Source organism: Phyllostomus hastatus, unplaced genomic scaffold (assembly GCF_019186645.2).
Source record: "Phyllostomus hastatus isolate PE091 unplaced genomic scaffold, TTU_PhHast_1.1 phas_contig_329, whole genome shotgun sequence".
In the NCBI taxonomy this organism is placed as follows: domain Eukaryota; kingdom Metazoa; phylum Chordata; class Mammalia; order Chiroptera; family Phyllostomidae; genus Phyllostomus; species Phyllostomus hastatus.
The window spans coordinates 732370-746735 of NW_025333854.1; the positions used below are offsets into that span (position 1 = coordinate 732370).

Consider the following 14366-nt stretch of genomic DNA (forward strand, 5'->3'; position numbering starts at 1 on the left):
GCGTCCTCGCCTGCGTCTGGCCGCAGGGGACCGACAGGCGACCCCCCAGTCTGGACGTGCCGTGCCACCAGTGCCCGCACCCGTCCGTCCCACGAGCGTTGCCGAGTGCTGCGCTGTGCCAGGCCTTCTGCTGGACACCGGGCCCCTCCCCGGCCACAGACTCCGCCCAGGCCCTCGTCTTCCGGGAGAGGCGTGGACGAGATAACAAACCACACAATGAAATCACGTCCGTCATCCGAGAGCTAAGACCTGAACGATGACCCCGCTGACTGGGGTGTTCCGGGCAGAGGGGGCAGGGCGTGCAAAGGCCCTGCGGCAGGCGGCGCCGGGCTGAGTCTCGGAGGTGAAAGGAAGCAGCTCCGCAGGGCACAGGGCGGTGGGGTCAGCGAGGACAGGTGCGGGGCAGGCGGGCCAGACCGTGCACGGACTCCCCGGGGCCTGGCACCACCTCTCCGGTCCTGACCCACAGGGAGAGCAGCTAGGAATTTCTAAATTAAATTAAACTATTTAAGTTCATTAATTTTTAAAAAGTAAATTAAATTTCTTGTTCCAGAGGGAAATGGCTGTAATCAGGTTTGCATCTTTAAACACTCACTCCGGCCACACGATACAGAGAACAGGCTGGAAGGGGCAAAGCGAGGGGCCCAGAGGGAGGGGGTCGGCAGACTGCACGGCGGCCCGCGGGGGCTGCCCACGGCCAGGACACCAGCCCCCGAGGCGGCACTGGATGCACGGGGGTCTCAAGGTGACTCACAGTCCTGGCTTGGCCACTTCCTGAGTGAGGGGCGTCCTGGTGGGACACGGTGGAGGGGACCCCGGCCCTGGGCTCGGGAGTCAGACCTCGGGCCTGTCATGTAGATGGGGGGCAGGGGGGGCCTGCAGTTCAGGGAAGGTCATGGCCAGAAAAGTGAGCTCTGCAATCACTTGTGAGTGGTCAGGTACGGATGTAAAGGCACGGATGAGACTGGCGTGGGGGTGGAGGAGACAGGAAGGAGCCCGGGGACCCCGAGGAGAGGTGGCGTGGTGAGCCGGCCAGGACCAGCCGTCCTGGCAGCGAAGCCGGGGGCACTCACCCATCAGCCCCAACGACCAGGTGCTTCCAAACGCAGCCACCCGATACGCCGTGCTCGGTATCTGACCGTGCGGGCGCGGCTCCAGTTACTGTGTCACAGTCTTGGCTACTAGACTAATTAAGTTTTATACGATGTAAAACTAAGCAAAATTACCAGCCCATTTGTTAAATACCAACTACTACTACTGAATATCACACAACGTACAAAACCTCAGAAGAAACGGTTCTTGCCTTCACACCTTACCTTAAGCTGGACCATGATTAAAATCACATCGCAGGAGGTTATTGCAATCTTCTGATACACTGATTTTAAAATAACCACCTTGAGAAACATTAACCCACACTAGCATCCGCGGGCACCGGTGACACTCCCGAGTGCCAGACACCAGACTGGGCGGTAACAGACCGAGACAGACTTCCGCGTCTGTCAGCAGCCGGCAGTTATTACTCAGAAAGCTGTGAGGCCAGCCGAGATCACTCGATAATGCAACGGTCAAATGGCTGTCTGGGCTCCAAGGAAAGGTGGTGGTCACGTGTCCGCAGGGCGGAGTCAGGCCCCCACCGACCGCCTGCCCCGCATGTGGCCACCGAGCCACAGGCACATTCTTCACACTGCCCTGCGGTCAGCGGGGTCACTGCCCAACTCCAGCCCCTCGGGAGCCCCGGGGCGGCCGGCGGGCTCAGTGACGGTCTTCAGGTGACAGGCTGACTCTCAGGAAAGCGCATTTGCTGGGCCTTAAGAGCTCAGCAATCCTGGACACGTGGCGACATCTCAACCCGGTGAACCAAACCGACCAGCCGGGTGCCCTAAAGGCCCCGACGGGGAACAGCACGGGACCTGCTCCCCCACCAACGCAGCGGACCCCCGGGAGGGCCACAGAGCACGCGAGGACGCGGCCGTCCTCCCTCCGCACCATCCCCCGCCCCGGAGCGTGCCCTGCGCTTCCTCACGGGGCCTGCTGGCCGGACAGCTGCCGCTTCCAGCGGGGAGGGCCGCACTCCAAACCCCGCCGGGAACGGGGCTCCTCGCGCCCCCTGCCCCCGTTCCTCCTTTCTCGCTCAAGGAAGGAAGTTTCACACCTGAGCTTGCAGCATCACGTGCTCCTGCTAACGTAAGAGGACAGGCACAAGCACTCTGAAAATAACCTGTGCCAAGATTCCATTTCCCCTACCGTGGGGACGGGAACCCTGAGCCACGCACCTGCCCAAGGAAAAGGAAAGGGGCCGGGACAAAGGCGGACGGGAGCAGACCGCGCGACGGGCAGATGCACGCCCCCAGGGGAGGACGGGCCCCTCCTTCCGCAGTCGGACAGATGCCCGCCTCACCGCACACCAGCCTGCGCCGGGGGGGGGGGGACACCCAGGCCCGCCTGGAGCCCCCCCCCACCCCCGTAACAGCCCTGCCTCCCTCTGCATCACTGCACTTCCTGGCCCTGGGACGCAGGCGCCCAGACTTGGGCGGGCGCCCAGGGCCACCCGGGGGAGGGTCCCGGTGCCAGGGGCAAGATCTGGAGCAGGGACCAAGGGGCAGAGCCGGCTCCCGGACCGTGCTCCCCCCGCGTGATGAGTGAGGTCCACTTCTTCACTTTCCTCCGCTTGCGACTCAGTGCAGCACACGTGGAGAAATCTACACGACAGGCAGCACAAGGACCCCACTCCTCGCCTGACACGGGCACGGCGACCGCAGCCCCGTGCAGCAGGCCAGGGGGGAGGGGCTGGCAAGACCTGCACGGCCGGCGGGAGCTCCCTGGCAGGGCACCAGACGGAAACGCACTGGCCCAGCGCAGAGCCACTTCCTCCCCAGAACCCGCCCATCAGCGGGGAACGGGTCGGGCCGAGCCGAGCCGCCGGCGGACGTGAAGCTGACCCCCAGCTCTCTCCTGGTTGGGGGACAGCAGACTTCAGCACCGCCAGTGAGCGCCCACCTCCCACAGGCAGCAGGGACGGTGCCCTGGAGGGTGGCAGGGGTGGTGACGCGCGTGGAAGGCGAGGGGGATGATCATGCAGAAGGTCCCCAAACCCGTGTCAGCACGGCCAAGACCCTGGTTGGGCAGGGAGGACAGCAGGACGAGCCCCACCGCCCAACAACGCCCCACGTGCCTCCCGTGTGTTCCTGACGGCTCGCCCCAGTTTGAGACGGCCCTGCAGTGCCCTGAAAGACAGCCTGGGTCTGTTCCCCACAGTGCCCGGCCCGCCGCGGGGCAGCTGCCCCTTCTGACTCGGCGTAGGAGAGGTCAGGCAGGGGGAGACCACCGGGTCTCGGGATGGGCTCAGCCCTGCGGTGAGACTCCCCCCGAGCCACATTCTTCTGCTACTTTCCGCACAGAGAGCTGCCTTTTCACCCAGGAAAACGGGTTCCAAGACGCGAGGGCTGTGCTTTCTAACTTGGAGCGCTGTGAACACCCCCCCACCCCCGCCCCCGCCCAGGGGAGTCCGCCTGTGAACTGTGAGCTGCCTGGCCACCCCGCGCGGCCTCTGGAATGCTCAGGGCCAGCCCGGGGCTGGGCCGCTCCACAGCCCAGGCAGGCTGCAGCTGGCTCCTGCGCTCTTGCTGAAAGCAAAGAACACTCCTTTCTTTTCATATGTTGCAATCTTCAAGTCAACAAGCCAGTGGCCGTTTCTGAAACACAACACACCTCTGAGGTGCCAGAGAAGACTCGGCGACGACCACAGAGGGGCCGCTTCCTGCCCCTCGCCGAACGGGGCGGCCGCGGTGCACTGGAAGCCGTCCGGTCAGGAATGCTGGGCGACCAGTCACCCTCGCCAGAATCAGATACGAAAGGAAAACAAAAGCTGGCAACGATTCCAGCTCTCATGTTTCTCTTCCAGAATTATATTTAATAAGGTTAATCTTTGAAGAATGCATTAACTCTCTTACCTGGTTTAAAACAGAACTGGGAGACAACTCCTCGCTACAAGGCCTGTAAATTCAGGTAAGACTAACGTATGGAACTATCTCCAATGGTTTTGTAAAATCACCAACTTAACTTTTTGGAAACGTATTTTTAGGTAATAACATTCCTATACCTCTAGTTTAAAAAACAATCACTACACATTATTTTTAGCCTCGCAGCTTCCAACGGGAAGTGAGAGCTGCCTGCGGCGGGACGAGTAAGAGCGGCCTCCAGAGCGGCCTCGGCCTCGCACGAGAACCGGCACTGACCAGGACGGGTACCTCGCTCCTTCACGAGGCCAGCAAATTGACAGTTAGGGTTTTTCTAGGCTACAAAAATAGGATGGAGTAATTATATCTGCCACACTCACAAGAGCCTGTCCAATGGAGAGCGACACTGGAATTCCTCTCCAAACACAGAAAATAGGAAGAGAAAGCCCCCAACTCTGTGACACAGGGAAAAGCCCCAAACCCTCGGGCACCGCTCCCAGGGCGAGCTCTTGCTGGCGGCAGGCGTGACCCTGAAGCTGAGGGACAACCTCAGCGTCTCCTACTTTTAATGAGCTTTATTTCTGCCACTTGCACTTTAAAAGTGTAGTGCCTACACTTTCAATCTCTACGTCTAGAGATTACAACCTGAAGGCGAGTCTGAAATAAAATACCACAGGACTCTTTAGACAGGAGTCCCAGGCCCCTGCTACTACTGAAAAACAGTTCAAAATCTGTTCAGTTTTCCTCCCACAAGTATGAAGTAACCATCCTCAAAAAACTAAAATGTAGAGTTCAACTGAGATTTTATTGAACAGCTTATAATACAAGTGTTTACACCAACAGATTCAAGTAAATTTCAACCCTACCGACAACAAAATGGGGGGGGGGGGGAATTCACTTTGCTTCAAAAGATGGCGAACACACCGTTTACCATCAACACAGTCTCTAGGTGTGTGACATTCCGGGTGAGCAAACTAGCATTCTGGCTAGTGAAACTCACTCGATAGCGCACCCCCCGAACAGAGCGGGGGAGAGGACCCGGGTCATCAGCTGCAAACACGGAACGCGGGCGCCCGGCCCAGGCCCCGGGTTCATCCGCCTCTGCGCCAGACCTCCACCCGCGCGGAGCAGCCGACTTCCCCACTGGCATTTACTTACTCGCCCTGTTTTACGGCGGCTGCCGCCGTGCAGCCGCAGCCCGTCCGGGCGCCCGGGTGCGGACACTTGCTGGGTCACTGCCCTGCACCCACAGCGGTGGTCCCGTGAGAACAGGTAAAGTTAACCTTCCAAATCTGGAGTTTCCCGTTTCTCTCTGGAGCTTACTTTACTCCCCGGAGCAGGAAGGCGCACAGACACACCCGGGAGCCCACGGCACGGCAAGCGCACGCGGAACTGCCGGTCGCGAACGTCCTTCGCCGCAGGGTGCCTGGGCGCGGTGGGAACCCTGTTTTTTTAGGATTTTTTTGTTGTCGGGGAAGCAACCTCCAAGTAATGCACTGCGGTTTTAAACAAATAAACAATCAAGTTCCAAAAAAAGTGCCGAGTCACTCGAAAAATCCACCAACACCGAAGACGCGTCCCGCGGCCAGTGTTCGGATCAAGGTCAGCAGCGGCTGCGGCCGCGCTAACCGCCCCGCGGGCGGGGCCTCGAGCACTCGCCCGGCTTCTCGGCCCCGCGGCCGCCCCGTCGCGGCGGGAAGGGCTTCCTTCCCCGAGAAAGCGCGCGGTCGCCTCCAGGGCGTCCGGCCAGACCCGCGGGGGCCGCTCCGGCGCTCCGCGGCCGCGCCGTCCCAACGGCCGCGCCGGGACCGGGGCCGCGAAGCGGCTCGGAGTGGGACAGCAGGCCGCCGGGGCGGCTGCGGGACGGTCGCCGACGCCGAGACGCCCTGGACGCCCCACGCACCCTGCGGTCCCCGGGGGCCCCGCGGTACGGCCCCGCAGCCGTGACAGGCGCCCCCGCGCCGCACCTGCCCGGGGCTCGCCTGTCACCGCAGGGGCCTCGCCCCCCGTCCCCGCGCCCCGCAGCGGCCCCCGGCCCCGAGCACGCCCGTCACTCGGCTGTGAACAATCGCGAGTCCCGGTCCCCGCGCCCGCGTCCCCCGTCCCGCCCGCTGCTTACCCGGCGGCTGCAGGAGGCGGCTCCGCGGGCTCCGTCCCTGCACGGCTCGGGTCGCCGCGGTCCCCCGGCTCGGGGGCGTGGGCGCCGGCGCGGCTCGCGGCTCCGGGGGGCGGCGGTTCCAGCACCGGCTGCGCGGCGCTGCCGCCCGCGGGCTCGGGCGACGGGGACGGGGACCGGGACGCGGACGGCGGCGCGGGCGGCGGGTCCAGCTCCACGCTCCGCACTTTGCGCAGCTGCCGCCGCCGCCAGTCCGCCCGCTCGCGGCCCCCGCCCGACTGCAGGGACCCTCCGCTCGTCTCTGCGCCCGCGAGTCCCGACGACGACGCGCGACTCCCCGCCGCCGCCGCCATTTTCTGTCGCGGCCGCGTCCGCCGGGCGGAGGGCGGGGCGGGGGCGGGGCGCTGGCGGGGGGCGGGGCGCGTAGGCCGCCTGCGCAAGGACGGGAGCGCGCCCGCCTGGGCCTGCACGCGCGCGCGGGCGCGCCGGGGTGGGACCCTGGGGTCGCGGGAATCCCGGGGTCCCGGAAACTGGAACACTGGAGTTCGGGGCGCCGAGATTGGGGAGACGGGGACGCCGGGAACGGGGGGACGGGGTCACCGAAATCGGGGGCGCGGACACCGGGATCTGGAGGACGGGCCTCGGGTGCAGGGGACGCACGCGCGCGGGAGGGACGGGACACCGCGGGCTGGGGGACGGGCCGCAGGTGGAGGTCCGCGGTGCGCGTCGCCGCCAGGTGGTCCCGCCGCGCCTGCGACTGGAGGGGCCGCTGCTGCCGCGCTCCTCAGCGGGGCTGCCACTCGGACTCCGGTGTGCGGTGCGTGGAGGGGACGCTGGCGGCAGTGTTCACATTTGTCATCGGCCCCGTGCGCTGGGGAACCGGCGCAGACCAACCCTACACCCGCCCCGCCGGAAGCGGCCCAGCGTCCTGCAGGAGCGCGGCCGCGGGCCGGAGAAAGAGGGCTTTTTTTTTTCCTTTTTTCCAAAGCGTTCCGAGTCCGCTGTTTCCTGACTCGCGCTGTGTTCAGAACTTCCCAGTGTCCGCGTCTGCGGTCCCCAAGCCGAAGTTCCTGACTTGGGACCCGACCCCGCGCCCGGCTGGAGAGACACACACCTGCGCGCGGGGCGGAGGGGCGCCCGAAGCACGTTTGGGGCGGGACGGCACGGAGCCAGCAGGTGCCCCGGGGCCCCTCGGCCAGGTCTGGCCCCCACCCCCAGCCGACGCCGGGAACCGCACGTCCCTGCGCCCCGCCCCGCCGCGCGGGCGGATCCTCCAGCCCCTGGGGCGGGGCCACGAGGTGCTTCGCAGTGAAAACGAACATTTCCGTGTTGTTCACGGTTTTCGACCTTCTCTGGGCGCGCGGAGCCGCCAACGCAGCAGCGACCCCGGACTTACTGCGGAGGCGGGGGCCCTCCGGAGCAGAGAGGGTCGCGCTGTCCTGCCCCTCGTCATGTGCTCAGACAAGAGTCCGAACTGACCGCAGAAGCACCCTCTGACTTCTTGGAATCGGTCAAATGGCAGCTCCTCGCCAGGGGAGGCCGGGGGTGCCCGAGGGAGTTTTAGAACTGCCCCAGTTTCATACTAGCTTCCTGTTTTGAGTATTCTACATCTGCCAGAAGATGCTTTTAGGTAGTTACATCCAACGGGACAAATTTTGAAAGGTGAATCTGTTAAAATTGCAAGTGCATATGTAGGCTGTAATCACGCGCTTTTCTCCTGGTAGCCGAGCGCTTTCCTGGGTCTTCCCGGATGGCCACACCCAGCAATCCTGAGGTTGAAAATGATACTCTTCTCTTTCCTGTTTAAATCGAAAACGCCTTACACTTGCGTCCACACTAAGGCACCTGTAACCAAGAACAGGAGGTGGACTCCATTAGCTTTTCAAAATTCTGAAGTTTGGCCAGAGTAGCAAAGCAGAAGCGGTTCCAGCAAGACATTTCCTTTTGCCGTTTTATTTATCCGTAGCGATGAAAACGGGACCAAGTGAGGGGGGTTCCCAAGGCCATACTTCCTAGCAGCCAGGTTCTCTGGCTTCCCGGCCCACCAGTCCCACCCTGGACACGCCTCTGTGCTGGGCTTTCGCTTGATATTTAGTGCTTTGAGTCATTTTCTCCATAATCTTTTGGGTAAATATTTGGGTTGTTATTATGCATCTATATACACTGGAAAACTGATTTTTTTTTAAAAGAGAAACATAATCAAAGGCTGTGCTTGACTGAAGAGTGCTCTTCCTCTGCAGTGTGTTAACACAGTCTTCCTGGGAGACTCACTCAAGGGGCTGCTGCCACAGTCGGTCTTGCCCCCCCGCCCCACCCCGGGTGGGGTTCCAGCTCTGGCTTTGGAGCCCTTGGCTCCCGCTTCCTATGCCTGCAGAGAGCCACATGTCCAACTACCTTCGTTTGATCTCCTTAGTGACAGAGGCGGCGGGTGTCCCTTCAAAGGCTGCTTGTCCGCTGAAAACGCCAGGCGTCACCTCCGAGCCCTTTACTTCCATCCTCTCTGACACAAACGCTGCGGCGGCTGCATCGCTGCCGTGACAAGTCCGGAGCCATCACGCCAGGGTTTTCCAGATGGCTGCTTCCCCAGAGCGCTTCTGGGAACTGCCGCCACACTCCAGTTCCTGTGCACATTTGTCCGGAGGATCCCGTTTAACGCGGGTGCATTTCCTCACCGCGCACGAATGCCCCCGACGCCGGCATGAGCAGGTGTAACAGGCCCTGGCAGAAATTTTAGCCGGTGCCTCGACATAGATTCACTAAGCACCTGCTTAGCACATGCAAGGAGTTTGCTGCTTCTCGGAAGATATTTTTCATTGTTTTCCATCCTTCCAGAATCAAACAAATAAAAGGTTCCCGCCTGCCGATGTGTTTATTAGTGGGTATTTATCGAGACCCATCCGTGTGCGTGTGTTCATGCCTCAGGGAGACCCATGTCGTAGGGAAGCGTGAAGAGTGAGCACGCAGCCCCCAAAAGCTGGTGTTCTGTCAGGCGTGCACGTGCAGGGCAGCTGGGGCTGGGACTTGGTTTCCCCGGGCTCTTGCCAGATGCCCAGCTCCCCAGATATTCGAAGTCAGGAATTCTTGTCACCTATAGGACAGGTGGCCCTGACAAGGGCACTGGTGGGCGACATCACAGTAGAGTTTCTGAAGCAGCTCCTACCCAGCTGGCTCATCCGGGAGCTGACACCTGCCATTCCTGGTGTGGCTCAGGCCAGCAGAGGGATGAAGGCTCATGGCCCCCCCCAACACCTGTCCTCCCAGCAGGTGAGTTAGGGCCCCAGGAGGCTCCGCCATAGTGGTTCCCAAAGCTGGTTACAACGATTACACTGACCTAAGGGAATTTAACTGAATTGTATTAAATGGATTACTCAACTAGTAAGACGTGAGCACGTGAGTGCGAAAAGCAAGTCGTCCCAATGCAAACGGAGTTGAATGCTGAGAGGGAATGGGCACGAGACACTGAGAAAAGTCTGTCAAGTTGGTTGTGGGAATGTGGAGTGTTAAAAATGAGGAAAAAAGCATTTAAGTCTATAAGGAGTTACTTTGCAGATATTTTACCGCTTTTCACTTTGCTTTAAAAAAACTAGATGTGGAAATTGTAGACAAGATTTGTGAGAAAGGTACATGGGACTCTTCACAGTAAACTCACATTCAAAAGACCAAGCCCCTCAGCCAAATACTGGGTAAAAATCCCCAAACCCCCACCCCAAACCTTGTCGTTTATGTTTTAAGCTGAAATAAAACATTTAAGACACACAGGGTGGGGGCAGAAGTAGATCTGTGGTCGTGAGAACACAAAACACAGGCTTCGCTCTCGGGTCGTCGTTGTTGTATTATTTCTGATAGGAACCCCTGTAAACCTGCCTTTGCCACACCCTGTATATATAAATACATACATTATTCCCTTTTATTAACCAGCCACCTGAGCATTTTGCATGTTTCTGTGTGAACTTAAAAGCAGAAAGTAAACTTCACCTGGCTGGCGTGGCTCTGTGGATTGAGCGCAGGCCTGCAAACCAAGGCATCGTGGTTCGATTCCCAGTCAGGGCACAGGCCTGGGTTGTGGGCCAGGTCCCCAGTAGGGGGCGTGTGAAAGGCAACCACACATTCTTGTTTCCCCCTTTCTCTTTCTCCTTCCCTTCCCCCTCTCTGAAAACAAATAAAATCTTCATAAAAGCCTTAAAAAAAAGAAGGTAAACTTCATAGTAAATTAAAAAAACAGTTGAATTGGGATTTTACCTTTAAGAGTAAAACCACGACATGGAAATCTGACAGATCTGACATCCATACGATTCTGCTCACCGGTTCCACCTGCACTGATTCTCCAGGGTCTCCGGGGTCGCTGTGTCGACGGCTGTTTGTTGATGTGTGATGAGATATTCTTTTTCTGTTTGACTCTGGGGCTTAGTCACGACTGTGGTTTTTGCAAAAAGTATTAGAAACTCCCGACCTTTTCCCAAGGTCCTCTAGTAACCACTGAATTTCCTTGAACTGGCGTCCTTGTTGGTTCCCCCCACAATCTGCTGGCCCGATGCGCCGAGTGCCAGCTGACGAGGCTTTGAGTGATCCGAGAAGCTCAGTGCCACACCCAGGGCACACGCAGGCAACCGCGGCCACGTGTGCAACATTCGCTCCTTCACTTTGCAATTGATGGGCATTGTCTGGGGGTCAAAGGTGCTAACAGGGCCCACCAAGGGGCACCGCTGGTGCAGCGGAATCCAGGACAGTGCAGTGCAGGGCCCACAGGTAACGCACAATGTCCCAGTAGCCACGTTAAAAAAAAAAAAAACTAAAAAAAAACAAAAAAACAACAGATGGTTAATTTCAATAATAGATGTCACTTTACATAACACATCCAAAAGGTGACTATTTCCATGTGTAATCAATTTATAAGACATCACTAATGAGATCTTTCACCACTTGCGTGGCACCAGCCCTTTGAGCTCGGGCGCGCGTGCCATGGTGCGGAACACCTTGACTGTCGCTCTGGGCTGGCCGCACCTCGAGGGGTCGAACGAGACACGCAGCTGGTGGCCGCTGTCCACAACAGCCCACCCCGAGCCATCGCGCCTGAGGTCTATGAGGTCAGTGGACCGCCCCCAGCAGCTTGGGCCAGATTAGTGCCTAACAAACACGCTCAGAGAGTAAGGACCCTGACAGACACCAATCGGCGAACCGCCCCTAAGAGGATCAGCCTCTCTGCCTCCTTCCGGCAGCTGATCTCTGACACGAATCTCAGGGCCCGCTGTCAGAGCTTCTCTCTCAGCGGCAGTCTGGCGGGCGCTGTCTCCGCTTTCCCAACTCTCCCCGTGACCCAGAGCGCAGACCCCCCACTCCCTCTGCCATTCGGCACACACAGAGGGTGTCAGCTCCTCTGCACAGGGTGCCCTGGAGGCTCTGGAGCCCCACAGAGGCCCAGGTGGGGCTCCCCGCCCACCGCCTCCCCCAGCTCCCCACCCCCGACTGTTCCACTGTCACCCCGAGGCCCTGTCCTCAGGCCTGGGCTCCACCCCGGTGCCTGCTTCCTTCAGACCTCCACCTCTCCCGACAACACTTCCGCAAACCCCACCCCTGACCCCTGACCCCTGACCCCCAGCCCAGGCCCAGGCCCATCTCCAACAGCCGGAGGGCCAGGGCGACGACCGATGGGGCCCCCCGCAGCATCTTTAATTTGAAAGTTGAAACGTCAGCCATCAGTAGCGTAAAAATGTGCCCTGGGCCCCTCCCTTGATAGGTGTATCGTTACAAAGACAACATCAAACACTCTGTGTAAAGCTGCCGTTTGTAAATCGCTGACGTGACGACATCGCCGGTAATGGTCTCTCATTGCACACTTCTGGGGGCTCTGCGGGTGGGGGGCACCGTTGGGGTGGGTCTGTCCTAGGACGGCCCGTGTGCCCTTGGGAGGAACGGGCCTTCTGCGGCTCCGGGGTGAACGCGTCCACGATTTTTAAGGGGGGGAGGGCACCAGGTGACCCAGGGAACTGTGTGTTTTGTTGGAAAGACTAAAATTAGGGACCGATTCGTTCATGAGAAGGAGTGACTTCAGATTTGACTCAGCCGCTGCACTGATGTCGCATTTTCGACAAATGGAAGGCAGGAGCCTCCACCGGCAGAAAGCCTAGGACTCGCTTCACCGCGGTGCCGGGGACCGAACCATGTGCCCAGGGTTTGCCTTGCGACAGGAAGAGACGCCCTGGGGAAGCCATAGCGATGGGAAGTCTCTCTGGAAGAATCGTGTTACCGAGAGCTACAGGCGCCACTCCCTGGTTCCCGGAGGACCCGGTCTACGACCCGGGTGAGCGGGACACTTCTGACGCCGCCACAGGAAAAGGGAGCAATGTACAGAGAAAGAGAAACTAGGCAAAAAAATGGGCTTCATGGGAAGCACGGGGCGGCATGTGTACAGGACGTTTCTGCATTTAGGGAGCGAAGTCACCGCACAGACAGGCCATCGTCACCTCCCCGGTGAGGACAACTCTCAGGGTGTCGCCCAGACCCGCTCCGGGACGGGGCTTTCGGGAGCGGCCACGGCTCGTCACCTTTCCGGAGTCACGCTGGAGCCAGCACTCGGGCCCCTGCCCCGAAGCCCGACGCCGGTGCTCACAGAGGAAGGACCCCAGGGGACACTCCCGAATGTCGGGAGTGGACAGGGCCCCGCGGGTCTCTGCTGTCATGGACACGGCCCGACTGCAGCTGCCGGGGCTTCAGCTGCCTGATCTGAAGTCACTTCTGCCCTTCCCTTGGGACTGAGGAGTGGGAGCTGGGGAGTCGGCTCCCCAGGGAACTGGCCCCTCCTTCTCCTCTCCGATCTGATGTATTCGCACTCCACGCCGGCACGTGCGGCGGCCATCTGCCACCCTCGGGAGAGGCGCCGGACTCAAGGCGGCAGCTGGTGAGACAGAGGAGCCTGTGGCCTCAACCAGTTCCTTGATCTTCGGGGCCCACCCACGCACGAGACAACCCCAGCCCAGCATTTCGATTTGGACATGACACGACGCCCTGTCTGGAGAGTCACTTTCCCGCAGGTGTTTGGACCTGCAGCCGAGAGCACTCCGACTGGGGGCGCTGCTTCGGGGGTGCTGTTGCACAGATAAAGGAAGTGAGGCTCTGAGTGGTGACTCGCTGGACACCCACCGTGATGGAGCGGCAGGCTCACCACCCAAACACCGGTGTCCTGGTTCTTTCTACCAGTCCTCAGAGAACTTTCTAGCTGGAATCAGAGGAAGCCAGGAGCGCAGTCTCAGGCACGTCTGCTGGTGAGCTCGGGCCGCCAGGACAGGACTCCTGCCAGCTGAGAGGGACACTCCTGCCTTGTTCCTGACCTCTCGGCCCACCCCTGGGTCGCCGAAGCCAATTGAAAACAAGCACTGACCAGTCACTGTCCTAGATACATAAAAATAACATTACTGTACATGACCGAAAGTGAGCCAGATTCTCTGCATTTCTTTCCAACTTCCAAAAATAGTTAGGGCTCTCTGCCAGCAAGAGTGGGGCTTGAATTCCCATGAAAAAAAAAAAATCAAGTCCATGGCATTTGCTCCAGTGCAGAAACAATTCAGTGCACACTGGAGACTGGACATCTCAGTGCTCTCTCACCCCGCCAGCCCGCTTTCTGAAAGGAAGGAAGGCTGGACTCTGGAAAACTGGGTTCTTGTCTGTAGAAAACGTTTGCCCTGCTTTTCCGTCACCCGCGATCTGACCCTTTCTTTGTGGGTTTGCAGAATCTCTCGTCGTAAGACCAAACCCACCTTTCGGTGTAGAGGCTTACAAGACCAGAGACTTGTTTTCCCAGCCTCCCTTGCAGCTAGAAACCGGGTACTTGGCTTAAGGGCCGCCGTGATGACTACTTTTACGTGTCAATTTACTGGGCCACAGGGTGCCAAGATATTTGGTTAAAGAATATTCTGGGCGTGTCTGAGGGTGTGTCTGGGAGGGTGTTCCTGGACGAGAGGAACGTTTGTGTCCGTAGGCTGGGTGAAGCATTTGCCTTCCTGCGTGGACCTGGCCCTACCCGCCCCGCGGAAGGTCTCGACGGGACGGAAGGGCAGAGTAAGAGATCATTTGTTTTTCCTGCCTGGCTGCCTCAGTCTCGGACAACTGTCTCCGGCCTTTGGGCTGGGAGTCCCACTGTGTCCTTGCCCACCGCAGCCCCTGGGGTTTCTCCGCCTCCGTAGCCACGGGGGCCAGTCCCTTATAACCAAACCCTATCAACGCTCATTCCTTATCGTGTAATTCCGTGTGATACGTCATACTAAATCATCCTGTTCGTCCGAGGAATCCAGGCGAATCCA

General features: G+C 59.7%; 1 protein-coding gene across 1 annotated transcript in view; it reads right to left on the reverse strand.

Moving 5' to 3' along the window:
• The window catches only part of MAP3K1 (mitogen-activated protein kinase kinase kinase 1), a 48704-nt gene extending 42261 nt beyond the window's left edge, over positions 1-6443 (reverse strand). The window contains exon 1 of the mRNA XM_045839878.1: positions 6076-6443. Coding sequence (XP_045695834.1) covers positions 6076-6425 — 350 coding nt within the window. The 5' untranslated portion in view covers positions 6426-6443. The remainder of the gene's footprint in view (positions 1-6075) is intronic.
• Positions 6444-14366: the final 7923 nt, after the last annotated feature.